The 26644-nt window shown below is 50.3% G+C and overlaps 1 protein-coding gene across 8 annotated transcripts in view; it reads left to right on the forward strand.

Moving 5' to 3' along the window:
* The window catches only part of ITGB4 (integrin subunit beta 4), a 59675-nt gene that overhangs the window by 16213 nt on the left and 16818 nt on the right, over positions 1–26644 (forward strand). For all 8 annotated transcript variants that reach the window (XM_025197450.1, XM_025197457.1, XM_025197451.1 and 5 more), the window contains 27 exons: positions 3404–3498; positions 3954–4036; positions 4708–4809; positions 5400–5604; positions 6409–6505; positions 7141–7312; positions 8134–8397; positions 10001–10090; positions 10270–10392; positions 10971–11138; positions 11795–11871; positions 12126–12337; positions 13450–13553; positions 13979–14077; positions 15340–15466; positions 15665–15787; positions 17336–17442; positions 18780–18813; positions 19632–19820; positions 20467–20570; positions 20955–21013; positions 21785–21808; positions 22019–22167; positions 22258–22437; positions 23446–23594; positions 24678–24882; positions 26411–26571. In XM_025197450.1, the coding sequence (XP_025053235.1) occupies positions 3404–3498; positions 3954–4036; positions 4708–4809; positions 5400–5604; positions 6409–6505; positions 7141–7312; positions 8134–8397; positions 10001–10090; positions 10270–10392; positions 10971–11138; positions 11795–11871; positions 12126–12337; positions 13450–13553; positions 13979–14077; positions 15340–15466; positions 15665–15787; positions 17336–17442; positions 18780–18813; positions 19632–19820; positions 20467–20570; positions 20955–21013; positions 21785–21808; positions 22019–22167; positions 22258–22437; positions 23446–23594; positions 24678–24882; positions 26411–26571 (3502 nt within the window). The remainder of the gene's footprint in view (positions 1–3403; positions 3499–3953; positions 4037–4707; positions 4810–5399; positions 5605–6408; positions 6506–7140; positions 7313–8133; positions 8398–10000; positions 10091–10269; positions 10393–10970; positions 11139–11794; positions 11872–12125; positions 12338–13449; positions 13554–13978; positions 14078–15339; positions 15467–15664; positions 15788–17335; positions 17443–18779; positions 18814–19631; positions 19821–20466; positions 20571–20954; positions 21014–21784; positions 21809–22018; positions 22168–22257; positions 22438–23445; positions 23595–24677; positions 24883–26410; positions 26572–26644) is intronic.

Raw genomic sequence — 26644 nt, forward strand, 5'->3', positions numbered from 1 at the left:
ATTTGGCTAGTGATGACAAGTCTCCGGAGCCTGAAAAGAGAAGACTGAACTGTCCTCTGGTGCCTAAGAGAAGGGCGTTTCCGGAGGAGTAGGTAAAACACGCTGGCAGGGAGCTAAGGGAGGAAGTCACAGCTGATCTAAGGATAAATAGAGGATGTTGGTCTCCAAGCAATCAGACACACCCCTCGCCAGCAATAACTGCACTTTAAACACTTAAAAAATAAACTTCCGCTACCTGTCAAAGAAAGGGGGGAGTTTGGTGACAAGTGGGTGGCACCAAGTCCATAATTCATAGTGGACCCTTGCTGAAGGCCATATATCGTAATTAACAGCATAACAAAAATTAGAATGGGTCTCTCCCAACAAAGATGTCCTGGTGTAATCTCTTATCGTGTGGACTACCGGCACTGTGGTGCATTTACTGGCATGCTGTATGTGTACTAAGCACTGCCATAAAGCAGAAGTGCAACAAGATAAATGATGCCAATCCATTTTGTCAGGTATTATCCAGGTTCTCAAATGCCAAGAGCACTATAAATAGACACAGGACAAAGATCAGAGAGACCCTTCCCTTATAAATGTTGACTTATTTAGGCCTTTATCTTGCAAATGCTTCTATCCATACCCGGTATTATGCGCTGTGAGAATTTCCATTGACTCCCATAGGGGAAAAACCTTAAATATATACAGCTTTTTTGCTGGGGTCAGGGCTTGTGCCACATCCAAAATTCACTGATGGCAATGGAACTCTTTCCACTGATTTCAGGAGGCTTTAATCAGTGGGGCCGGCTAATTCTCAAAGCACAGTTCATCCCACTGGGTCCTCCAGTAGGAATCGGCAAGCTTTCCGCTGTGCGCAACAATCCGACGGGCATCATTTCTGGCGTCCCTAAAGATTCCTGCTTTCATGTGTTTCATGGTCTTGTTCATTTTTAACATCCTGCTCATGGTCGGGAACATGGAATACAAAGAGATGGTGCAGGGATGGGTGGGAGGGAGGATGGAAACCACTATCTGAAGGTAGTTCTCATTGTGACGTTAATTCATGCACGCAGTGCTTACATTCTCCAGCCAGCGGTATATTAGAAACATATTAGACCAGATTTTTTGTCTTGAAGTTTTTAATCGGGTTGTCCCTCAGGTCCTAGTATAGGCTATCATGGTGCTTTATATAGAGGAGGTGTTCACCATAGAAAGCCACTGCAAATACAAGCAGAATAGATGGCATAGGAATGGTGCTATGTGGCTTGGGGATGTTCCCCTCTACCCAGTCCTGGTCTCAGTCTCTTTCTTCCATTGCAAAGAGCCTGAACACAGCACTGGGACATAAATTCAGAGCTACTCCAAGCCATCTGCTCTGCCTAATTGATCTCTAGTACACCACAAAGGAGTAAGCAGGCTTACTTTGTCAGTGGGCTTATTTTGCCGGTGGAGGACCTTGGGTTGGGAGGCAAAGACATGCTTGCAGAATAGCTTCTGATAAGCTTGAGTCCCAGTTCAGTCTCCTTTGTTTACCAGGAGCCACCTGCATCGGGAGCACATTGTAGCACCACAGAATATTATATTGGTTATATTGCAACTGCAGGAAAAGTGGTCAAGCACTTCCACGTTTTATGAGCAGTTTCTCTCTAGCAGCTTTGGGAAGGTCAGGAGAAGCGAAATTGCTTTTGCTGGCTCTCAGGAATGCAGATTTATTCAAAAGACCATTGTAGGCCAAAAATCGGAACTCCCTGGAATCTTGGCACTTTCCAAGGCCCCATCTGATGTTCATTGTTGGTTGGTGCCATCCTGGAAATTTTAGGTACAATAGGAAATAGCCAAAGGGAGGGGTTTGTTTAGCTTCAGGGGCAAGATTTGGAAAATCACCTTGTTTTTTTCCTTCTTCAGCTCTCTCATTAGTCCACAAGACCTGACTCAAGGAAAAGGGGGTTCTTGTTCTGGCCATGAGTCATACACATGGACTGGCGTTTGCATCTGATTAGCAGTGGCCTGTTCAACTGCTAGTCCATAGATAGGTCTCTGATGAAGGGTGCAGGCAGTCTATGGCTGTCTGCCCTACAGTAGGGAGTGTGCAGTCCAGATAGCTTTTAACCTAGACAGCTCCATATCAGTAGCAAAGAGTACCCAGGAGGGTGGGTCCAGCGTGGGCTGTTCATGCCTGGGCTGAACACTGTGCTGTCACGTCTTCACTGCTAATTGGTGCTTAAATTACCTGGATTCAAGTGAGGTTTGGGTGTGCCAACCTCTAGACATGCCCCATCTGATAGGGGTTTCCCAGTCTTAGTTTGGCCTGGAAGACAGAGAGCTGTTTGTGTGTTTTACCAGTGCTGAGATTGGGTGAGGGTGTCTGCAAAAGAGTCAGCAAGCGCTGAGCAAAGAAGAACCCAGATATTTGGATAAGGCTGTTTCCCAGCCCAATTAATTCACAGTCAACTGTCACATTAAGAATGCCCTGCTCAGCTGTTTGCTGTGGCCTTTGTTTCCAAAGTTTCTCCACTCAGGTGGAGCTCATCAGTTGTTCCACACAGCTCATCGGAGAAGGAAGGCTGTAGCACTTCCTTTCCCTGTGCAGCTGTTTGCTGTTGCTCTACATCCACCTGGTTACTTTCTATGAAATCTACTTTGCAAACCTCCTCTTTGCAGAGGGGTAGGAAAGCTGACCCAGTGAAGAATCCTGATCCTACTGTGCTTTAAAACACACATCTGAGAAACAAGAGTCACTGAAAGAAAGGGCCAGCTAGCAAAGGGGTGGAGACGGCACAGCCTGAATAGCACTGTCAAGTTCAGACACAAGCATCGTGCAAACATCCCCAACGCAGCCCAGCCTCTGCACTTTGATTGCAGCCTGCAACTCTATAGGTGCCCCTCCAGCCAGACCTGCAGCACATGCAAAGTGCAGGGCTGAGCCTTTGTACAGAGACTGCTCGCCATGCCTAATGCCTCCTGAATATCTAGGAGACCTCCCAGCTCATAGATGCAGAGCCTAGCATGGAGAGAGCATCTGCCAGGGAAAGGTGACCGAGTTGAACTTGTGCTGAGGGGCAGGTGCCAGCAGGAAGACATTGCACAGGGTTCACTGAAGACTGATATTTGCACAGACCATCAGATGCTTCTTCAAGATAGGAACACGTGGCTGGGGGAATAAAGTCCACCCTTTGTTCTCATGCCCTGCCCTAGTACTTACTGCATGGCATAATTCCCATATAAAATTTGTCTTCCTTGCACTCCACTCCGCCAGGCTGGGGAGGGTTCCTCCCTGTAGGGTTTGCCAGTCCTGTGCCTGGCACTGGAATCCTCTGTGGCATCTCAGCTATGATCATTCAATGGCCGGATGCCATGTGGCTAATCCCACGGTTTTTGATCCCCACTGTACATCATGGTAATATTTCTTGCTGTATTTCAGGAGGAAGAGGATGGATGTGTCACTCCACAGGATATGGGCCAGGCTGCTCCTGCTGTCCCTGCTCTGTGCCACGGGCCTGTGCCAAAAGAACAAAAGTAAGTTCAGCTCTTGGCACCCTCTGCCTCTCACAAAACTCCTGGAAGTCTGTACTTCCCTTCCTTGGCCCCATGAATGCTGGGGCACATCACACTCAGGTTGCCCTGTTATCACCCACTAACCTCCTTGTACAGACCCTTCTGCCAGTAGCTGAGTTGGGGACTGAGCTGAGGGCAATGCCAGGAGTCCCGTCTCCTCGGTTCCTGTGCTGATCCATAAAAACCCACTCTTTACCACATCCCTCTCGTGTGTACTCTCCCTTCTTCACCATAGCTCTCCCACTGGTCTGGACAGCTCTCTCTTCCCTACCTGCTGTTTCTGGCTTGAACCAGCTCCCATTCTTGTGTAATAAAGCTCAATTTCAGGGAGCCTCTTCATTGTGACTTGTTCCTTCTCATGCTCACAAGGGACGGCAGGATCCCTGTGCTCTTGATGCTTTGTTCTTGCCTCCTAGTTAATAGCTGTGTGGCCTCCAGGGCAAAGAGCTGCACAGAATGTATCCGAGTGGACAAGGACTGCTCCTACTGCACGGATGAGGTGAGCATCCCCCTTCCCAAGGGCACAGGGGCCCTAGTTTCCCCAGTCCCAGAAACTGTGACAGCTCCAGTTTCCACATTCAGTCGGGTGTCTTCCCCTTCCGACAGCGAGGGACCCCTAGCAGAATCCAGGATGGGGCCACTTCACAATGCAGACCTCTCTCGATAAGGGGCCAGACTTGACTTTGAGCCCATTCAGCTCCAAGCTGAACCCCTCCAAGCTTGGTAGTATTTTGGCTCCAGCCTATTTTTGTCCTTCAACCTGTTGCTTCTCCCCTTTGGCCCAGTTCAGTACCGGCCCAGCCCCCTATTCTCAGGGGGAAATTCAGGCCAACCCTTTGAAGGCCACTATATATGAGGCTTCTTCCATGTCTGCTGCTTCTGGACATGAAACAAATGGGAACTGGGAAGAATGAATTTGTTAGCAGGGCAGTTTATGAAGGACTCGATGCACAGGCTGCTGAGGGTCTGGTCCCAGCTCGCAGACTCTGATAACAGTAAGGGGGCTTCTCTGGTGCAGAGTCCCTGCCCACACTGGCTTGTTCTGCCCCCTCTCACTCTAATCCCAGTGTAGAAGGGAGCCTGCCCCTCTGAGGCATTGCATGGTATCCCTCCACAGAGGTCTCTGCTGAGCTTTTGTGTTTGTGCTTTTCCCCTCCTCTCTTACCACAGAACTTCAAAGACAGCCGATGTGACTTGACAGAGAACCTGGTGCTGTACGGCTGCAGTAAGGCCGGTATCGTGTACATGAAAGGCGAGATGAGTGTCCAGCAGGTGAGTGTAGCATGGTTTGAACCTCAGCAATAATCCACCAGTCTATGGCTCATCACTTCCTTGAGCAGGCTTTTATCCTGATTTCATTAAGAAAAGGGCATCAACGTGTCTCTGACTAGTTATGGGCTGGTTACAATTACACATCTCTGCCAGATTCCTAAATGTCTCGTTAGGATTCTTCGCTATGCTGTTGGGAGGGTGTCAATACAAGGAGCTGTTGTTTATGTAGGGCCCACTCAAACACACAGCTCTCCCTTGGCTAGTTGCAAGCTGGTGGGAGGACCCAGCAGGGTAAATAAGCATCAACTCACTGACTATAAGGAGCCATGTAGCTAATGAGGAATCCGGCCCTGTTAATGCAAGAGAGAATTGGGGGAGAGGGGTGGTTCACCCAACCGTGGGCCCCTGGGTACAAAGCCCAGCCTTTCTGCCAGGACCAGTCTTGCCATACGCTTCCAACAGTCCTTGCCCTGAGCATGCAGTTCAAGGGCAAAAGAAGTTCATCCCTTGTGTGGTAGGCATCTGTGTATATCTCAGCTCCAATTTCCTCTGCAACTCTCATAACACTTTGTTGGTCTCTCCTCTGGTAGAACATCAGCATCAACACCTTTCTGAAGAAAACCCAAGTGTCTCCGCAGCAGATGTACATGCGGCTGAGAGCCGGGGAGGAGGCCAGCTTTGACATGGATGTCTTCCAGCCCCTCGAGAGCCCTGTGGATCTCTACATCCTCATGGACTTCTCCTACTCCATGTCTGACGACTTGGATAACCTCAAGAAAATGGGCCAGCAGCTAGGTGAGGCCAGGGCCTACCCCACAATTGATAGCTTGCACCAGCTGTGGGCTGAGGGTGTCCCATCAGGGGTAGCAAGTGCTGTGGCCAGCACAGAGCCACATAGTGTCTGTTCTTGGCCACTCCTGGTTTGCTCAGGCCTAGCCCCTTTCTCCCAGCTTGGGGTCTTCCTCCTGGCCCTTGCTGTCACCTGCTAAGCCAGGATTGGGGACCAATGAGTTAGACCTGAGGCTAATCCCATGATGATAAGAGTTATTAGTTATTTCAGTGACCATAGTGGTGGCAGATGATAGAGCAATTGTTTCAAGTTGCAGCAAGGGAAGTTTAGGTTAGATATTAGGAAAAACTTTCTCACTAGGAGGGTGGTGAAACACTGGAACAGGTTACCCAGAGATGTTGTGGAGTCTCCATCCTTGGAGACTCTTTAAATCTTGGCTAGGATGATCTAGCTGGGGATGGTCCTGCTTTGAGCAGGGGGTTGAACTAGATGTGACCTCCTGAGTTCCCTTCCAGCCTGCATTTTCTATGTTTCTATAGCACCCAGAAGCCCCAGTCCCTGACTAGGACCCCACTGTGGTAGGTTCTGTGTAGATGCAGAACAAAGAGTCCATTTCTACCCCAAAGATCTTGACATCAGGAGTAAAATGAGAAACAGCAGGGAATTATGGGCAGCCCTTGTGCTAGCCAGGATTCCTGCCTGAGATGTGGCATTCAAAAAAGCTTAGGGAGAAGGTGCCCAGAAAAGGGAGCTGTCCTCAACAACAGCCCAAGGCTATCTCCCAGCTCACTTCTCTCTCCTCTCCTCAGCGGAGGTCTTGCGAAAACTGACCTCGAATTATACCATCGGGTTTGGCAAGTTCGTGGACAAAGTCTCAGTTCCACAAACAGACATGAGACCTGAGAAGTAAGTGAAGCCGTTGGGTCCCAACAGACAGGCTTAGATGAGAGGGGACAGGAAATGCTCACCTTATTTCTTACTGTCTCCAGGACTAAATCACACCCTGACCAGGCTTTGACCCTCTCCTGCTGTGATTTACTACAAACCTCTGCTGTCCTGCCTCCCTGTCTTCTCCCAAACATGGCTGGCAGTGCCACACAATCACACTGCCCCTGCTCCTTGGGTCCCAGCCTTGGCTTCCCACATCCTGATGCATGTCATTCAGTGCCCATCCTCTCTGCCAGAGCCCTTCCTAATCCTATCCCCACCTACATCTCAGCTCTCACTTCCTAAGCTTGTCCTAGTCCTCTCCTGTCACTCCTCCACCTGTCACTTTTTGACCTCCCAGCTTTAAGCCTTCATTCATGTTACCCAGCACTTGGAAGGGGGCTCTTTCACTCTGACTCATCTCTGCCCCCTGCTTCAAATCTCTCCATAAGCCTTACATCTTTTGGTGTCCCCTCTACTTTCTGTTGATGTCCTGCTGAGGTTTGTGAGGCAGGAGCAATTTCGTCCACTGTACACATGATGCTGGCTGTGATGATCTGTCCATGATTTCCCCAGCCCCATTTGAAAGCCTTTTGCTCCCTTTCCCCCACCAGGCTACAAGAGCCCTGGAATGATGCTGATCCTCCCTTCTCCTTCAAGAACGTCATCCGCCTGACCAGCAACATTGACCACTTCAGCCAGGAGCTGCTGAAGGAGCGTATCTCCGGCAACCTGGATGCCCCAGAGGGTGGCTTTGATGCCATCCTCCAGACGGCTGTTTGCAAGGTGGGGCCTGGAAGGGTTTGGCTTCTCTCAATGCTCTGTGCATTGGAGTGGGGGAGAGAAGTGGTCTGGGCAGCTAGCAATGCAGCTGACCTGCAACCAGACCTCAGCCCTATGTGGCAGGAGCTACTACTTTCCTGGACTGTCCATCCCACTCCTCTCACTGCTGTCGCTGTCTGGCAGCTCATCTTGCCTTTCCAGTTCTCCCTATAGTAAAGCCTTTTGAGTGGACAACCCTAGTCTGGTGTTAGAATGACAGGCCCAGGAGCCAGGCCCTGGGCGCACTGCTTCCCTTGTGTCTTTGTCTCCTGTGCTGTCTCCTCTCCCCTTGCTCCTGTGGCTGTGTGGATCCATTCCCCAGGTGCCTGCAGGTCCTGGCTGCAGTTTTTTCCCACCAGCTGGGGAACTGGGTATTTCTACAGGTCCAAGTCTGCTCGGGAACTTGTCTGATATGGCTGGATGGTGCTGAAACACCCTAGAGTTAGTGGGAGGGGACTGCTGAGGAACACCACCACCATGGGAGCTGACAAAGGGCATTAACCCTTTCATGTGTGCTGTTTTAAGTGGCTTGTCTTTGCAGCAGTGTTTGTGGCATGGGGAGGAGGGGTAATGGTGAAGGCTGGAATTAAAAATTCCATGTACCTCAATCCCATTGACCCTCTGTGGGGAGTCAGGTGCTTCGCTCCCTCGAGATCCTTTGAGAAACTCATCCAAAGAGTCCCATCAGCTGGCTCCAGGCCTTTCGAATAGGACTGGCTCTGTGCTCTGTTTATGGTGGTTAAGTAAATATGAACATCCCTCCCTTCCCACCCCTGTGGCCCTAGGAGAGCATTGGCTGGAGGAAGGACAGCACTCACCTGCTGGTCTTCTCCACTGAGTCCGCCTTCCACTACGAAGCCGACGGCACCAACGTGTTGTCTGGGATCCTGCGGCGTAACGACGAGCAGTGCCACCTGAGCCAGGACGGCACCTACACCTATGACACCAAGCAGGACTATCCCTCCGTGCCCACCCTCGTGCGCCTGCTGGGCCAGCACAACATCATACCCATCTTTGCTGTCACCAACCACTCCTACAGCTACTATGAGGTAAGGAGGAGCCCGAGGCAGAGAGTCGAGGAATATGGTCTGGAGGAAACACTATGAATACAGTTAACAATAAGGGTTAAACTTAGTGAAGGGACCCACTGGTTGGCCTGCAGTTTGGCTACAATTTAGGAAAGGAGGCAACAGTCATTATCCAAGGGTACTACCTAATCTGGCCTCCTTCCATTTGCTTCATCAGATCTCTGCTGGGCTGGAGCAGACAAGCTGTGTGAAACGGCACCTTTAACCTACAGGTCACTGCTTGAGGAGCAGATTTCAGATTAAATCAAATAGGTCCAGGAGTGAAACGCATTTAAGCTGATGCTGGGCTTCCTGAGTAGGGAGCCTGGGGGGAAATGATCTCTTGCTCTCCTAACTTCTACTGCACTCTGTTTTTTCATGGATGAAGTGGAGCATGTTGGACTGATCATGATCAGTCAGGGGATGTGAAGCCCTGAAGTGAGATAAAAAAAACAGGGCTCAGAACTGTAGAGTTTGATGCTGCCATGAGCAGGGCTTGTGTGTTTGTCTCTTGTGAAGCAGTGGGGACATCCAGTGGCTAAATGCATCCCAGAGAGATCGCTGGCTGTTTCCTTCTGAGTGTATTTGATCTCAATATGAAGCTGAGGAAGAGAGACAGGTGTTGGATCTGAATGCTTCCCAACTGCAGAGCTGCCCAGATTCTGGGTTCTAGAGCAGCCTATTATAGAGGGAGGGACAGCTATAAAGTTTGAATCTGGACCAGTGCTTTCCCATAATTCAGGAGTGACGGTTATCCAGGCTTTTGGAGCAGCCCCAGCTGTAACTCCAGTTTGCTAAATAAACGTACCCAATGTGCCAGTTGTACATAGGAGGTGCAGGTTGGGGCATTGTGAGGGCACTGGCAAGGCAAGGGGTAAGGGTGGGGTGCAGAGGAACTCTGGGTTCTGTTCCCATCTCTTTCACAAGTGCCCCCTTGTGCCTTTGGGTGAAACAACAGCTCTGTGCCTCAGTTTCACTAAAATGGGGAGGATAACCTGTTCCCACCTCTGGGGATGCTGTGAGGACAAATTCATTCATGTAGGGGAGGTTCTCGTGGACTACACTGATGAGAAGCCTCAACTTACAGTGCAGGGAGTGAGGGGGTGTGAAGAAGGGGCCTTCTAGATCTTAGGCTGCCTCAGCTCCCCTCCCCCTCTAAAAACACTCATTGAAACTTGTCCCCTCTTCCAGCCTGTGGCAGTGGGCCTGTCCCTGGAGGGTGACATGCTGATGAATGTATCTGAAGCAGGAAAAAACCTGAGAGAAACCACCCTTTAGCCCCACCTGGGGCCACCTGCACAGTGCGGAGGTCTGGCTCATGCCCACTCCCCCCACCGCCACTGGCATTTATTCAGTAAATCCAATTCCATGAGCAAGATAGAGCCACTGGGACAGGTTGCAGGGAAATACCACCTGGCAAGTCTGCTGAGCAACATGTCTGGTGACAGCATCCTCTGCAGCAGAAATTTGGAGCCTGTTACCTTTGGTGCCAACTGATGAAAATGAACCTTTTCCTGCCTGTCATGGGAAGCACAGCATGACAGCAGGGTTTTGGGGCTGACCCTATCCCTCTGATTGTTTGCAGAAACTGCACCGGTATTTCCCCCTCTCGGAAATTGGAGTGCTGCAGGAAGACTCCTCCAATATTGTAGAGCTGATTCGCACAGCTTTTGAGGTAAGGGCGCCTGTGGGCTCTCAGACTGGCTCAAAGTCAAGCCACTGGGTTACTGGGGGCAGGGAAGAAGGAGCAGAACAGTGTATGAACACCACAGCACCTCCAGGCAGACTGAGGGGAGGAGTAGTGCAGGGAAGCTACACGCCAGGGCTGATACCCTCTTTCCACCCTCCCACCAGCGTATCCGTTCCAAGATGGAAATCCGCATGGACTCTGTCCCCAGATCCATCAAGTTCAACATTACTTCCTTGAAGTATGAAAAGACTGAGTCGGGCTCCTTCTTTGTCTCCCGCGGGGAAGTGGTAAGTCCACGTAGCTTCTTGGGGTATCATGGGGTCCCTGAGCACGTCACAGCATGGAGGTACTTATCTTCAGATGCCTTTGCAGTGAGGCAAAGCCATTACCACCATTTTATGGGTGCGGAGCGAAGGTAGAGAGAGACTGAGGAATTTGTCCCTGGTCCCACAAGAAGCTATAGCAGGGGAGGGAAATAAATTTCTCTTCCCACTCTCTGCCCTCTGGTCTCACCTTCTCAGCCTGTGTAGATTAACAGTAGTTTGTGAACATACATGGTCTCTTGGTGTTGTGGGAGCAGGGAATAGGCTTTCTTAGATTTCAAGTTCCTTCTTTCTGTTTTGTGTATGGGATCTTGCCCCAGACACTATTATAATACAGATAATGGTGGAGGAAAGTACCTTGAAGTCCATCTGTCTGCGGCCAGATCTCATTGACCTGGAAAGGAGACATGGTAGAAAGGTTGTCTCCTTCCTTCCTTCACTTGGCCATTTCTCCAGCCTTCCCCTGCAGAAAAAGTACCACCTGGATCCAGAAAGGAGCTTTGAGTACAGGTGGCTAATAGAAGCATCTCTCTTTCCTTCAGGGCAAATTCAATCTGCGTTTGAAAGCCCTGGAGAAGGTGGGTGGGGAGCATGTCTGCAACCTCCAGGAGAAAGACCGGCAGGGAACAATCCATGTGAAACCCTCCTCACTGAGCGACAGCCTGAAAATTGATGCCTCTGTCATCTGTGATGTCTGCCCCTGTGAGCTGGTAGGGGACCCCACTGGCATGCATTAACGCAGGGAAATCCCCGTGTCTTCCCTAATAGGGAAGGTATTGAACTGGCCAGTGTGTCTGTGCACTGCTGCACTCTACTGAATGGATTCTGCACAGATCAATTGTGTCATGTGCCCTGTACTGCCAGTAGCTGATGCAGAGTCCAGAGAGGGCAGGGATGCCTTTTAGAACAGGAGGATCCAAGTGCTGCTGCTGCCACCCTGAATGTCCAGGTATTCATAGGCTGAGCAGCACAGCACTGACACCGACTACGGCTTTGTTATGTTGTTAAGGACCTGAGGGTGGTTCTGGGCCCGAACTGGGGTGTGACAGGTGCAAGACTTTCACAAGTAAAGTGAGTTTGGCTGTTCCCAGCACAGTCCTAATCTGGCCACAGAGACATGTGCTGTGGCCCAAACACAGAGCCATGAGCCTAGTACCCATTACAGAGAAACTGCTAGAGATTTGCCCATGCCCCAGCCCTGCTACCCTTCCTCCTGAGCAACAGCTCACAGAATAGTTGAGCAGAGCCTTTGCCCCAGGTGGCCAAACATGGAAGATCCAGATCCTAGACCATGATCTGTGAACACATGGCTGGGCTCAGTCTCTGGAAGAGGGTTAGTGACTTCTCCTCTGCTTCTTGTTCACAGCAAAAGGAAAGTAGATCGTCCAAATGTGGATTCAACGGGGACTTCGTCTGCGGACGGTGTGTCTGCTACTCAAACTGGTAAGGATCCTGGCTAGCACAGCTCCTGAAGTATGCCCCATCCTGGGAACCCCACCCTGCATATTCAGTTATTCCCCATCCTGCATGTCCAGTTATTCCTGGTTGTCTGAAGACCTTGGTGTGCCCTTGCTCACCTCGGTGCGATGCTGTCTTTGTGCGATGAGTATTCCCAGGTCAGGAGTCTGTGTCCCTGTGGGGCCAGCAATGCTTACAGCCTCTGAAGCACATATCTGAAGCGTGTCTGTATTTTCCAGGCGAGGGGACTCATGTGACTGCTCCTCTGACTTTTCTGAGGACAACCAGGCCTGTATCCGCCCTGGGGACGAGAAGCCTTGCTCGGGGCGGGGTGAATGCCTCTGTGGGAAATGCCAGTGCTACTCGGAGGACCTGACCCTGCGCTATGAGGGCGACTACTGTGAATTTGACAACTTCCAGTGTCCACGTACATCTGGCTTCCTCTGTAATGGTGAGTGGTGGGCAGGGAGTCAGACCCCAGCCCAGCCCAGAAACCTGAGCAGCTTACCAGTCCTATGCTCCTCTGCTTCAAGTGCTGCTGGGATTGCAATAGGGGGCACAGAAGCTGTGGGGAAGAGCAGAGGCAGGACCTAGTTTTTTCTTTCAGGGTGTGTCTTTACCCTGCTGGCCCTTGACCCATATATGGCTCAAGATCTGGAGTTAACTGGTAGTCTCCCTACAAAAGGCCAAAGTCAGGTATAACCTCAGGCCAGTGTGTTCAGGTCTCTGTGGCCAGTGGCACACAAGGTAACGATGTGGCTAGCATCATGTCCAGCCTTCTTTGACCTCCCTAGCCCAAATGTCCAGGTGCCCTTTAGCATATATCCAGAGTGAAGCTCGAACTCACAGTTTCTGGATTCATGTAACAAGATGCCTCACCTACTCCACTGCTGTGCTCCTCTTCTTACATACAGCATTAGCTGCAACACACTTGGCTTAGCAGCTCTTCCCATATTGAACACGAGTGCAGCTCACAGACACCTCTCTCTAGCACTGAGGAGAGAATTCAGGACTTTGGGCTCTGAAAACAGAGGCCTCTGCCACTCAAGCTAAAGGAGGGGGGTTCCACTAGCTAGTAGTAATAGCTCTGTTATTCCTATCAGCCAGCCACTGAAAGGGGAAATGGTCACGTTTACATACAGTGCACAAGAGAGAGCATGCTTTGCTGGTCATAGAATAGGTTTGGACACAGTGATAGCATGAGAGAGGTGCAGCTCAGGTCTGAGGAGGACCCAGCCCTAGCTAAAGCCAATGGAAAGAGTCCTTCTGATGTGAATTTTATTAGATCATGTCCCTGATCTCTAGGTAGTGGAGCCTGTTGCTTCTTTATGCCTTGCTGGTGCCTATCCCTCTTCATCTCCCCCAGAGAGAACAGGGGAGGAGCTTTCCAAGGGGAAAGTGTGAGGACAAAACCCAGGTATTGGCCATCTGACTGATGATAGGTGCAGAAGTCCTCTGGGGAGCAGCAGAGATGGGACTGGAAATAAGAAGCTAGAGTATCCTCAGGAGCCAGGGATGCCCATGGGGTCAGAGTTCACCCATTAACATCCTTCCTCTGCACAGATCGGGGTCGCTGCTACATGGGCCAGTGTGCATGTACAAGTGGCTGGGGAGGCCCTGGCTGTGAATGTCCCACAAGCAACGAGACCTGCATTGACAACAATGGGGTAGGTTGTTCTCCTGCAAGGCCAGCATTGGGTTTGAAGTTGTTCTACACTGGGACAAGGAAAAAGCCAACTAGCCAGAGGGAGATTTGGATTGGAGTGAGCTTTGAAGTCAGTAGGTTGGAGTGAGCAAGCCAGGCTGTGGATGGCCCAGTGCTCTTTTTAGCCTGATGATGTACCATGGAAAGGCGAGTTTCTTCCTGGCCTCAGCTGATGATCTGTCCATGTCTTGATGTGTAAGGACTTGTTGGACCTTGTCATTTTCATTCCAGGGGTTGTCCATGGGCCCAGGGGTTGTAGGTGGGTGAGAGGGAGAAGGGCTGCTAGGGAGGAGGTCTGCTGTTTTAGGAGCACCCTGTTGCTACTAACAATGGGTAACAACATATTGCTTGTGTCGGAGGCTGACTCGTGGCCCTTTTTTCCTGTAGGGAATCTGCAATGGCCATGGGAAGTGTGAATGTGGCAGGTGCATTTGTGACAGCTCTTCTCCCTACATGGACCCCACCTGCGGAATAAATTACTCCATGGTAAGTCTCCCAGCTTTGTGGTCAATGGTCAAGTCAGTGATTGATAGGCCTAATGCATCACCTCTCTGATTGTGGCTGGCTCCTGAGTTCCTGGCAGAACATCTGGCTTGGGGGAGAGCTGGGGGAAGAAAAACAGTGCCAAAGAGGTATACCCAGTGATCTTCTGGGGACTGGGATAGTTCTGCTCTCTCCTAGTCAGAATATCTTCCATGATGGGTGCCACGGACCTAGTGCAGCCAGGTCTGTAGGCTTTGGAAAGATGGCAGAAGGCTCCTCAACCTTCTGTTTGGATCACAAGTACTAAAATACAGCCAAACATTAAATCTTGTATCTGGATTTCAAAGGAGGGGACGTGTGAGCGCCAGGTAGCTAAGAGCTAAGAGCGCCAGGTAGCTCCTGGCTCCTGTTTCCAACTCTGAGAGCTTGGGAAGAGTCATGTATTGGCTCCATACCTCAGTTTCACCATCTGTAAATGAAGGAACACACATAGAAATCATTGAGAAGCTGGTTTGGAAGGGACCTCTGAAGGTCATCTAGTCCAACCCCCTGCCTGAGACGATCATCTCTATCCAAACCATCCTATGCAATCCATAATCTAAACTCTTTGTAAGACTACTGTCAACCTTGACACAAGATATAACACCCTAACCTGCCACAGGCAAAGCAGGCTTGTCAGGTTTGAGACAGCTTTGGGGTCTGTAGGGAAGAGCTGCTGTCCCAGTGGGGAAGATAAATGGAGATTGTTTCATAGTAGTGGACCTGATCCAAAACCCCGGTATGAACGCTTTATAAATTTGGACTCAGGCCTGCCTCTGTGGAGATGCGTGGTCTCCTTATTTCTCTCAGAACATTTGGAGAAGGGAGTTGGGTTGTGCACACTCCAGGTACAGGACCCAGCCACTGTAAGCCAGACCGGGATTCAGATTCCACGTTCCACACCATACCTCCCCCACCCCCTGCATCTCAATGGAAAAATGCCCCAGGTGGTTTGGGATTTCAGTGTGTGTTTGTGCCCCCTGGCAGATTAATAAAGGATGTAGAACTAAATCATGATTTGTTCCCATGCACCTTCCTGCCTGATTGTGCAGACTTGCTCTTTGCGTGTTATTTCCCCACTCCATCCCCTTGTTGCTCACTGTCTGACATCCCCTCTCCCTGCTCTGGCATGTACAGTGTCTCCAGCCCTCACCATTAGGATTTGGTTGCTTTTCCCTCTCACCCATGCTCCTCACTGTTTGATGTTTTGTGTCTCTGGGGAACAGCTTATGCTGGGGGTGTGTGAAGATACTCGAACCTGTGTCCAGTGCCAGGCCTGGGGGACTGGTAAGAAGAAGGGGAAGGAATGCACTGAATGCCCTTCCAAGATCCAGATGGTGGATGAACTGAAAGGTACCAGGAGCTCAGCCTTCCTGCTTCAAAGATGTGTGTGGGTGGGAGGGTGTGTCTGAGTCTAAAGTGGTTCCTTCAGGCCATGGAGTGCATGTGTTGTGGGGGAGGGTGTGGAAAGGGGCACAATAGGGCTCAGACCCTGGGGGAGGCCTCTGGGCACTGCCTCATATATAGTAACAATCTTGCTTCTCTCTCTAGATGAGGAGGTGAATGAGTACTGTTCATTCCAGGATGAGGAGGACGATTGCACATACCGTTACACCCTGAAAGGAGATCCCAGCATGCCACACAACAACACCATCCTTGTGCAGAAGAAGAAAGGTGAGCAAGGAGTGAAGTAAGAGTGAGGAGCCATCTCCTGCTCACCTCTCTGAGGAAGCATGCAGACCCTAGCTCTCTGATTCCCAAAGGTTGTGCTTTGAGAGTGGCAGAAGCATGCCACAAAAAATTATGCTTTATCAGAATCATCTGGCTCACAGAAGGTGTGTCTACGTGAGACTTTTACTGCAGTTGCCTAATTAGCTTCACAGTAAAACATAAGCATCTATACATGCAGTGCTATTAGGCTGCAGTAAACTAATAAATGCTGGTGTAGGATAGTACTGCCCAACACAAGTACTATTCTACAGTGGCATTATTTAGTGCACTACTACGCACATGTAGACACTGATGGGGCTGGCTGGGGCACGTGGGTACTTCAGTATGGGGGCTGCCTGCTGGCTTGACTCTCACTAAAACACCCTTGTGCCCCAGCTAGCCCCTCCGCTCTGCAGCACATTGAGTCAGGTCAGAGCAGACCTGGGCTGGCAGGCTGACCTCCAAGGTCCCCTGCCAGGCAGGGCTGCTCTGCCTTGGCTGAGCATGCTACAGTCCCAGGTACACATGCAAATGGTGCACCCAGGAGCAATAGGCTCTGGCGCAGTTGCACCGGAGTTTATTCAGTCACCTTAGCATGTGTAGACACACCCAGAGCTAGGTCATCTGACCCGTAAGGTTCCTCATGGGTCCAAAAATTTGGTGGTGGGAGCGGTGGCAATTAACAGTGCCACTGCTTCCTCACTGTCAAATTTCCAACCCACACATGGCAGGATTGGGCCCCGGGCTGCACCAGCCCCATGAACAGATCGGATCCATGGATCAACCCATCACTGCTCCTCTGGGGTGAAAACATTGGGCACCACTGTGGCATATACATACCCTTTTTGGTTTAAGCGTGAAGTGTGCTGTGAATTTTGGTCTAGGAAAAAATTGTGCTCCCGGTATCCAACGTTGGGGAATGCTGCCCTAGTTGTCTGCCCTGGCCTTCCTCATCCCTCTGGGAAAGCCCAGGCAAGCCAAGGGGGAACCATGGGACCAGAAATTGAATCCTCACCCCCTCAGAGCATTGTTGGGGGGTGAGGATTCATTGCTGGTGGGTGAGGACTCATTGTGCATGCCAGTCACTCCATGGGTGCTCTGCTGAGGGCTAATTAGTGCACCAGGTGGGGATGCTTTTGTGGAGGTGGATGCTTCTCCCCTAAGAACAGGACTGGCACCTCCCCTTTTCTCTAGTCATTCCAGATAGGCCCCTCAGATGGAAACATATTGAGTCCATGGTGGCCACCAGATTAGGGGATGCACCGAAGTGACTGAGGATCTGGGAGGCTCTCTCTGCCAGAGTCTTGTGGGAGTCTCCATCAGCAAACACTGAGGGCAGCCCCAGGAAAGCCTGGTTGCACCCTCTTCCCTTCCCCCACCTCCACTCCCAAGCAGAGCTATGGTCCTGCCCCTCTCCCATCTGCTTTGTCTTGCCTCTTTCTCCTCCCCATCCCCTGACACTGGTTGGGTCCTACTGCCCCTAATTACTGCTGATATATCTGTTGGTCACAGAGTGCCCACCAGGAAGCTTCCTATGGCTCATCCCCCTGCTCATCTTCCTGATCCTGCTTCTGGGGCTGCTGCTGCTGCTCTGCTGGAAGTTCTGTGCTTGCTGCAAGGTAAGGTCCTTACTGCATTCAGGCCCTGAGGGGTGGGTCGCAGGCACTGTACTACTGGAGACAATAAATCCTAGTTCATGAGCTGCAGTTCAGACCTCGTGGCTAGGAAGGACTGGGGACATGCCTGACAAAGGGCCCCACTGTGCCTTTCTCTGATGCAGCCTGGATGCCAAAAGGGTCCAAGCAGGAAGTAGTTTAGGAAGGGAAAAACCAGTTCCCACTGGAATTGGTGGGAATTTTGCCAGTAACTTCAGTAGGAGCCAAACTGGGGTCAGGATGTGCCGATTCACCTATAGAACAACTACATTATATAGGTCCTGCTCTTAGTACATACAGCCCTGCTGGTCTGTGTAAAACAATTGCTGTGTTGTAACTGGCAGATATCCAGGTTAATATATGCTTCCCTGGCATGGTTAGTATGGGGGGTTTCCTGGCCACACAAAGACAAAGAAATCACACAGTTTGGCCACTGGTGTACTTCAGAATGGCTGTTTTTGGCATGTGGAGAGATTTGTTAGGAGGTGGGTGAGGAAAAGCCAGTGAATTTTGGCTATATCTGCATACACTTTAAATCCACTGTTTAGTGCTGATTTTTTTTTTTTACGATAAGTGCCTACCTAGTTTTGTGAGCTTGCTAGGAAATGTGAAATGTTTTGCAGGTGCCTCTAAAGAAAACCATTGCAATGCAGATGCTGCTATGTGTATGGTAGTTAACACAGCAGGGACCAGGGAAGCTCTGCTGTATTTACCTGCAGACACGACCCCCCCCAACCACTCCCCAAATGCACCGTTTGTTAAAAGGAGTTGCCTGTTCTGTCAGGACCAAAGCCCAGCAGGAAGCTGCTGGGGTGAGATGAGAGGACATACACTATTTCTTCCACGTGATTATTTCTGTGATGCATGTGCACGGGGGCTTCCACACTCAGTGGAGAAACAGCTGGAAGGAAGCTGTCAGGGCACTGGTGCAGTGTTTGCAGTATGTACCTTGGTGACATGTACTTGCTACCCAAGATGGCATTGAGGTTGGTGGAGATGGCAAAGGGGCCCAGGTCCCAGCATTCTAGTACGGTACTTGGGGAACCTGGTGGCTCCTGGCCAGAGAGTCCTGCTTTTCCACTCAAGGCCAAACTGGTCACCCGCTCTTGGTAGTCAAGAAGAACTCTGTTTTTTTCTGGGGTTTTTGCCTTCCTGTGTAACATGGGGAACTGTTATCTTTGGACCCTCTTTGCATGTCTGAACCAGCTATTTCTCTGCCATAGATGGCAGTGACAGGGCACTGGCACTGGAGTTGTCTGTCTGCATCTTTGACCACAGTGGGATTGTTCTTTGTCTCCTAGGCTTGCCTGGCCCTGCTGCCCTGCTGTGCACGAGGTATCACAAATTTAAATTGCTTTTTTGGAGGGAGGGGAGGTGATACTGCAAGTGCAAAACTGTGCTTCCTTCATGGAGGAGGACAGCCGGGACAGTGCCAGAGTAAGACATCCCTCCCAATAAATCGGTTAACTCTTCAGAGGCTTTTAGGGCTCAGCAGGGAAAATGATCCAGTAGAATGGGCTTTTATTGGAAGCCAGGCTGGGACACTAAGCTCTTACCTCTCCTCCCCACTTCTTGAGCTCTTTACACCAGGGAGCAGGGGGTTGCTGGAGCCCTACATCCCTGGCGCACACACCTCCTTCAGTCAACTGAATAGATGCTGTTCAAAAGATATGGAGAGTATTCTCATAGTCTAGTTTCCAGCTGGGCAGATGTGCCCTGGGGTCCCCTCCAGGAGCTGACTCATCACCTCTCACTGCTACCCTTAGCTTGTCACGCAGTCACAGTCCCTTGGAGTAAAGCACTGACTCTTGGGCAGCTGAGGGCTCACATGGCTTCTTGAAAGGTCTTAAGGATGTGGGGGGTGACTTTGAAAGCAAGTTCCATAGAAAGCCAGGAGAAAGCTGGAAGAGCCTAGGAAGGGAAGAGAGGTTTCAGCCTGGGTCCCTTGCTGAGTTCTCAGCAGAGAGGCTCTGAGTTGGGCCAAGGAGTGTAGCTCCCTCTCTGGGGCACGGCAGATGGATGGGGAAGGTGCAGGTCTGTGTGTAAATGGAGGGCTTCTTCCCACAAATACGGCATGAATGTAGAGGAGAGGTGGGCGGAGGGAATATTTTGGAGCCACCCCAGCCTTAGCTCGTCCCATCACCTCCCTACAGGCCGCACTGTCGGGTTCAAGGAGGACCACTACATGCTCCGGCAGAGCCTCATGGCCTCCGACCACCTGGACACCCCCATGCTGCGCAGTGGCTCTCTGAAGGGCAGAGACACCGTGCGCTGGAAGATCAACAACAATGTCCACAAGCCAGGCTTCTCCTCCCATGCAGCCACAAACACCAAAGAGCTGAGTAAGTGCCAACCCTGGGGTGCTGCATAAGGGGCCTGTCATGGATACTAGCGGGTGGGTGGGCCTGGCCCTATTGTGGTCTGCTGGCCCTTTGCTGTCCTCAGACTCCTGATGAACTCTTTTCCCAGGACACACCACCACCCAGCCACCCACACCACCCTCTGCACAGTGCATGGTGCAGGGGGTATGAGATCCCTGGGCAGCTGCCCTGAGGGGTTCTAAGCTAGTGATGGACTTTCTAAGCAGATGTCCCATTTCTACACACTTCCATAGCTCACATAGATATTACCTGGATTTAGCTTCCTTTGCCCAGAGCTGCTCCTTCAGGATATTCTTTACCACCTGGGAGAGGGGACGATGATTATCACTCCATCCCCCTTCAGCTTGGAGTAGTGCTGGGCTAGTTCTTCCTCCAGCTTCCAGCTCCTTTCATTCTTCAGGATCTGGCTGTGTCTCACTCAGTGCTTTCTGGATGTGGTGCCCAGTGACCTGAGGGCTGTGTGGAGTATTCTGTGCCATGGAAGCTGAATGTCACTGCCCAGGGCTCAGGACACCCAGGGCCACTTGCACTGGCTTCTAGCAGTTAATCAGGTTGTTTTTCTGGCTGACTCCAGGAGGGTCTAACCAGGTGGATTTTTTCTCTCCAGTCCCATACGGCATCTCTCTGAGACTGGCTCGGCTTTTCACCCAGAACCTCACGAAACCAGACACCCATGAATGCGAGCAGCTGCGCAAGGAGGTGGAAGAGAATGTAAGGGGGCTGAACTGCTCTGTCTTGGGTTTGCCTTTCCTTATAGGGGATGGGAATAAGTAACAACTTGTGTAAGCTTTTGTGTGACAAAGGCAGTGGAGAGCAACAAAGCTTTCAAGCGCAGAAAACTGGGCTGTGTTTTCCCCCACTACCAAGAGCAGTACCAAGGAGAAAGGAAGGCATTTGGTTCCCTCTGCCTGACCTGGCACTGAGGGATGGGGAAGAGAATAGGTTTTGGGGGCCTGGTGCCCTGTGTAGGTGGGTCGTGGTGAGGGAGAGGCTGGGGAGGACTTGGTTTGGTTTGCTGGCATTGTGCCTGCTGGGTACCTAGTCACCTTAGAGGGAAGCTTGAGGCTGTAAAAGATTTTCTCTTGCTCTTTACAGCTGAATGATGCTTACAAGCACATTCTTGGTGCTCACAGACTCCAACAGACTAAGTTCAGGTGAGTGACTTGGGGAGGGGATGAGAGGGGAGATGACCTGGGGCAGGGACAGAGGGTGCTGGTAATAAGGGGACACACAGCACACACCTGTGTGCAGTTTCTCTCATTTGGGCACTTGGAATAAAGGGGCACCATAAACTCTCCATGGGTAAATTCTAGGAGAGACCCTTCTCACTGGCATGGGCACAGCCCTAGTCCTGGTGTTCATGCCAGGTCTCCACATGCTTGCAACGTTGTCTGCAGAGGTTTCCAGAGGCATGTATCTGGGTAATCTCAGCTACTTCTAGCTACATTCCTGGGACTCATGATTCCCTTGTGACTCCAGTAAGGCCTGATTTTGCCCTATACAAAAATACCCTCCTTTTGTTCGCCCAAGTTAACCCTTTGTAAACCATGTCTCTAGCCACATCTGCTCTCATATCTGGAAGAGTTGGGGCCATGAGGATATATAAACCATTTTTGGGGGGGTCTCCACTCCAGAGGACAAAGGAAATATCCTGTTGCTAGTAGGAATGACCTGAAGCTGTGTCCTCAGGACTAGAACTCATAAGAGGGTGGGATCATGGGCCACACACTGCAGACCAGAAACTGGAGTGACAAAGGTGGGACTCAAACTCCTGCTCCAGCACTGACATGTGGGTACTCAGCAGCTGGAGCCAACAGGGCAGCTTACATAGCTCCAACCTGCAGGGATCTGAGGTATTCAGATACCTTCACATAGCTGGAATTCGATGGGATCAGTCACCCTTGCTGTTCTGTTTTCTCCCCCAGGGTGCAGCCCAATGCAGGAAAAAGGTAGGTTGATCCTCCACTCCTTTCAGTGTTTAACTCTCCATTCCTCTCCTGTGTGAGTGCCTGTACATGGATATGTATGTATGGATGTATCAGCTAATAGAAATCCTTGGTAGCAGGCTGTCTTCTTTCACCAGTTGTTGGCATTGATGTCTGACTGTCAGCCCCTGAGCCAGGCCAGGCCTTCTTTCTCTCATCCTACTTTGGTTGCAGGCAGGACCACACCATTTTGGACACAGTGCTCAGTGCCCCCCATGGAGCCAAACCTGAGATCATAAAGGTGACAGAAAAACACATCGGGCAGGAGGCCTTCAATGATCTGAAGGTGTCACCTGGTTACTACACCGTGATCTCTGACCAGGGTAAGGCTCTGGAGTAGGCTTACTGACCAAAACAGGGACATGTAGAAAGGACCTTCCAACTCTGACATTTCACCTCCTCCACTTTCACAGATGCCCATGGCATGGTGGAGTTCCAGGAAGGCGTGGAGCTGGTGGATGTCCGCGTCCCACTCTTTATCAGGGAAGAAGATGATGATGAGAAGCAGCTGCAGGTGGAGGCCATTGATGTCCCCACAGGGATAGCGAAGATTGGACGCAAACTTGTCAACATCACCATCATCAAAGAACAAGGTGAAGGCACTGTATCCAGGGTACAAGTGACGTGTGTGTGCCTGCATTTCAGTGCCTGAATGTGTCTGTACAAGAGAGGGCAAATTCTTGGACACACTTTATATAAATTGTAAGGCCAGAAAGAACCATATTGATCATTTGGTTTGACCTCCTGCAGAACACAAATCACAGAGCCACACTTGGGAGTTTCTGCTTCAAGCTCAGTAGCTTGTGGCTAGACCAGGGCCATTTTTAGACTCATAAGTGAGGTTCATCAAGTCAGGTGGGAGGAAAAATCTCTCACATCTGCTCCTTCCTTTCTGTACTGACCTGACAGGCTCAATGATCCAGCTAATTTGTTCTTGCTTTCAGCAACAGCTTTCATAGGCACCCTACAAAGAGAATGTTGGTCTGGGTAGAAAGGGATAATTATCTCTATTTGTTTCCTCCTTCCTTTTGTCAGTTCCTCTTCTCCTCCCTGTTCTTCCCTTTCCCACTTTTTTTTCTTTCTTAACGTTTCCATATCATCAGAAAGATACCCCTACACCATCTCCCCTAGGGATTTGTTCTTAGAAACAGCACTGCAAATACTATGGGATTCTCAGTGGGTTTTTTGCTATGGATTCTCTGTTGATATCTGAAATACACCAATACTTCTGTTCCTAACTCATGAAATATGGGCAGCCACAGAAGTCTGTATGTCAAGATACAAGCCCCAGAAGCTTCATTACTGTGATCTGATAAGTTGAACGGGATGCTAGGAGTTGGGACTCCTGGGTTCTGTTTCTGGCTGTCCCTATGATATGTTGTGTGATTTTGAATTCACTCGCTCAGTCACTGTGAGCCTTCATTTCTCCATCTATAAGTTGATGGTGGGAATCCTGGTCTTTCAGTTACTGGAAATGTAGTGCTTTGATGGGATGATTGTGTGTGAAAACATAGCTGCGTTAAATAGGCACATACATTTTTAATAAACCTCCATCTGATATCTGTGCATTTCACACATTTTTTCTCTATGATTTCTTTCAGCCAGCAGCCTCATCAGCTTCATGCAGCCAGCCTACTCTCACAGCCGCTTTGACCAGGTGGCTAGGATCCCTATTGTTCGTGAGATGATAGACCATGGGAAATCCCAGATCTCCTACAGGACTCGGGATCTTACTGCCAAGGAAGGCAGGGTAAGGACCATGCCCGTGGGTCCTGTCCAAGCTGGGTGTAGTAGTATGAACTGTTGGGATGAGGGAAAGGGTATTTCAGGGTCTACTGTGGGAGAAGCAGATCTCGGTTGAAATGAATGGCAGGTATACCAAGGATAGAGACAGAGGTGTGGCCTAGTGGTCTGAGCACAACATGGGGCTCAGGAGCCCTATGCTTTTCTCAGCTCTGCCACAGACTCACTGATGTCCCTACCTTAGCTTCTCAACTTGTGAAATGAGAATGATACTAGCAAATGTCGACTGCTCAGTGGAGTAGGAGAATTGATCAAAGTTCATACAAAGTCTCATAGTGTGAGAACTGGGGATTATCAGGGTTGTCCTGTCTCCCTCACCTGACCTCTCCTTTCTGTACCATCTGATCCACTTGATTCACCACAGACAGAAGGAGAGAATTCTATCAATTTCCTACTAAAGGCATTTGACTTTCATTGCCTAAATTAGGGAGCATTTCATTTAGCTGCCTGGGCATTATGGCTTTTCAAAGACTTCAAATGTTGGAATTTCCCCTGGGATGGAAATTCGGAAGGGAAGTGAGGTCCAGAGTGTCAAGCCCACAGTGGGGCAGGTGGTTCCACCTTCTCTTCCCAGTGGAGGTGGGAATGTGACAGCTGGGCTTGTAGCTGGTGAACACAAGACTTTTCTGTTGTTCTGGAAAATGTCCAGACATTCAAGCAGTAATGACCAGTGTGGAAAAGTCAGGATAAGCCACAACAACCTCCAGCACGGCAGGAATCAGATACCAGTCACCCCCTCCAGACCCTTCTACAGCAGAGTGAAAGCTTGGGTCCTATCGCACATGGAGTACACTGCAGAAGTGATGACACTGGAGAAAAGGCTGTGTGTATGCTTATAGTCATTGAGAATCCAGCTATTCAGGTTCCTCTCTGACCCTGCTACAACACTGAGCAATGTCCTTCTGACATAGGAGGGGTGGTTCAGGAGTAGATGGCATGGTGGGGACAGTGTGTGCTAATGAGCTGTGTCCTGTGTGTGCGCTATGGGGAGAGTGTGCAACACTTCAAGATGCTCTTCCTCCATTCCCAGGACTACATCTTCACAGAGGGTGACTTGCTCTTCCAACCTGGGGAGACACGGAAGGAGGTGCAGGTGCCACTGCTGGAATTGACTGAGATAGACACCCTTCTGCACACCCGCCAGCTCAAGCAGTTCACCGTGGATCTCCTCAACCCCAAGTATGGGGCCAAGATCGGCAGATACCCACAAACTATGGTGACCATTGCTGACCCAGGTGGGTGTGGGCAGCACTGGTAATTCGTGCTCTTCCTGCATTGCCATCTTCACTGGTAGGGAATGATGCTAGGTCAGGAAAGGTAGAGATGTGCAGTCTGCGCAGCATGTTGCATTGGCAACTAGTGCCAATATATCTTTCTGAACTTATGAGTAATCTGAGATGCTCCTTCACCTCCATGGGCCATGTCTTGCCCCTCAGCATGCTGCAGATCTGGGTTTTAATCAGAGTTTGAGTTACAGAGAAGGGAGAGGCTGAGGCCCCCCATAAGAAAGAAAAGCCCCCCTGTAAGATTTGAAATCATAACCTGGGGGTGGGGTCTCCGATTTCATTAGGGCATTGTGATGAGCAGCCCTTTTTTTTTGAAGACCCCCACAAGAATCAAATCCTGGTTTTAATCCCATTTCAGCCCCCTCCTGTGGGAATGTATGTTGCTATATGCAGCCTAGTCAGTGTATTTAAGTATGTTTTGAGCTCCCCTTGAGGTAGAAGTGTACATCTTAGCTCGTTCCCAGGAATGGAGAGGAGCTGCCCAATACATACTGCAAACAGAAGCAGAACCTTATTTTTCCTGTTTCTCTTTTCCTATGGATTTTTTTGCAGCCATCACTGTGGCAGGGGGGAGGAGGAGTCAGTCTGATAAACCACATAGCACTGCCTACATCATTAAAGTGATGGCACACATCAGGGGGACTCCCTGGGGTTCAGAGACCTGTGCAGAAATACATGGAGAAATCTTTTTGCACGTGGCAGGCTATGTATGGGTGTCTGGTAGGCATGGTCAGAGAGCTAAATGTTATCACTGCTGGCTGGGTAGAGAACACTGAAATCACTGCACAGGTTCTGGGCGTGGATACACTCAGGCTGGAAATTCGGAAAAGGGTTCTGGCGCCCAGAGGAGTACAGTTCAGAAAGAGTCTCCCAACAGGGCAAAATACCTACCTAGTTTTAAAATGGAACTTGGTCAGCTTGAGAGTGACTGTATGATCTGACTGCTGACAGAAACAAGGGGCTGGACTTGATGAACTGAAGGGTCCCTTCCCAGCCTGTATTCCCATAATGCTACCAGGGCTACTCAGTTAAACTGTGATCAAAACAATGCACCATTATTGAAGCATCATGAAATGTGATATATCACAACCAGGCATTCCCAGAAAACCAAGCCAAGAGGGAGGCATGTCCAGTTATTCACCCTTGTGGCATAACCCTAAAGTGCAATTTGGAAGAGGCAACACAATTCAGTGGTTAGTTCATGGGTACAAGACTCCTGGGTTCTATTCTTGGCTCTGGCTCTGGCTGGCTGTGTGACCCAGGGCATGTCATGCCACTGCTCTGTGCCTCAGTTTCCCTTCTCTGTGAAACATAGGTAATAGTGACCTATCTCTTAGAGGATTTTGAGGACTAATTTGGTGGTGACTGTTCAGTGTGGTGAGAGCCAAGGTAGAAGGAGCTGGAGAAGCAGCATATCTCTACATGTGGACAGTCTCTTGTCTCTTCCTGTACATGATGTTTTCTTCTCCCCTGGCAGAGGTCGTGGATGGCACACCACTTCCACTGGGTCTGGGCCAAGTCCCTCAGTCTCCCAAGGGCAAAATCAGTGCTCCACTCAATCCAAATGCCCAGGCCCTCAACTCCAGAAAGATCCGGTTCAACTGGCTGCCACCCCCTGGCAAACCTCTGGGGTACAAGGTAAGGGATACCCAGATTCCTGGGCAGGCAGGGATGTCTCATGGGCAGCCGGTTGTATTAGCATATCAAGGGC

The sequence above is a fragment of the Alligator sinensis genome, unplaced genomic scaffold, assembly GCF_000455745.1.
Source record: "Alligator sinensis unplaced genomic scaffold, ASM45574v1 scaffold400_1, whole genome shotgun sequence".
Taxonomy (NCBI): Eukaryota; Metazoa; Chordata; order Crocodylia; family Alligatoridae; genus Alligator; species Alligator sinensis.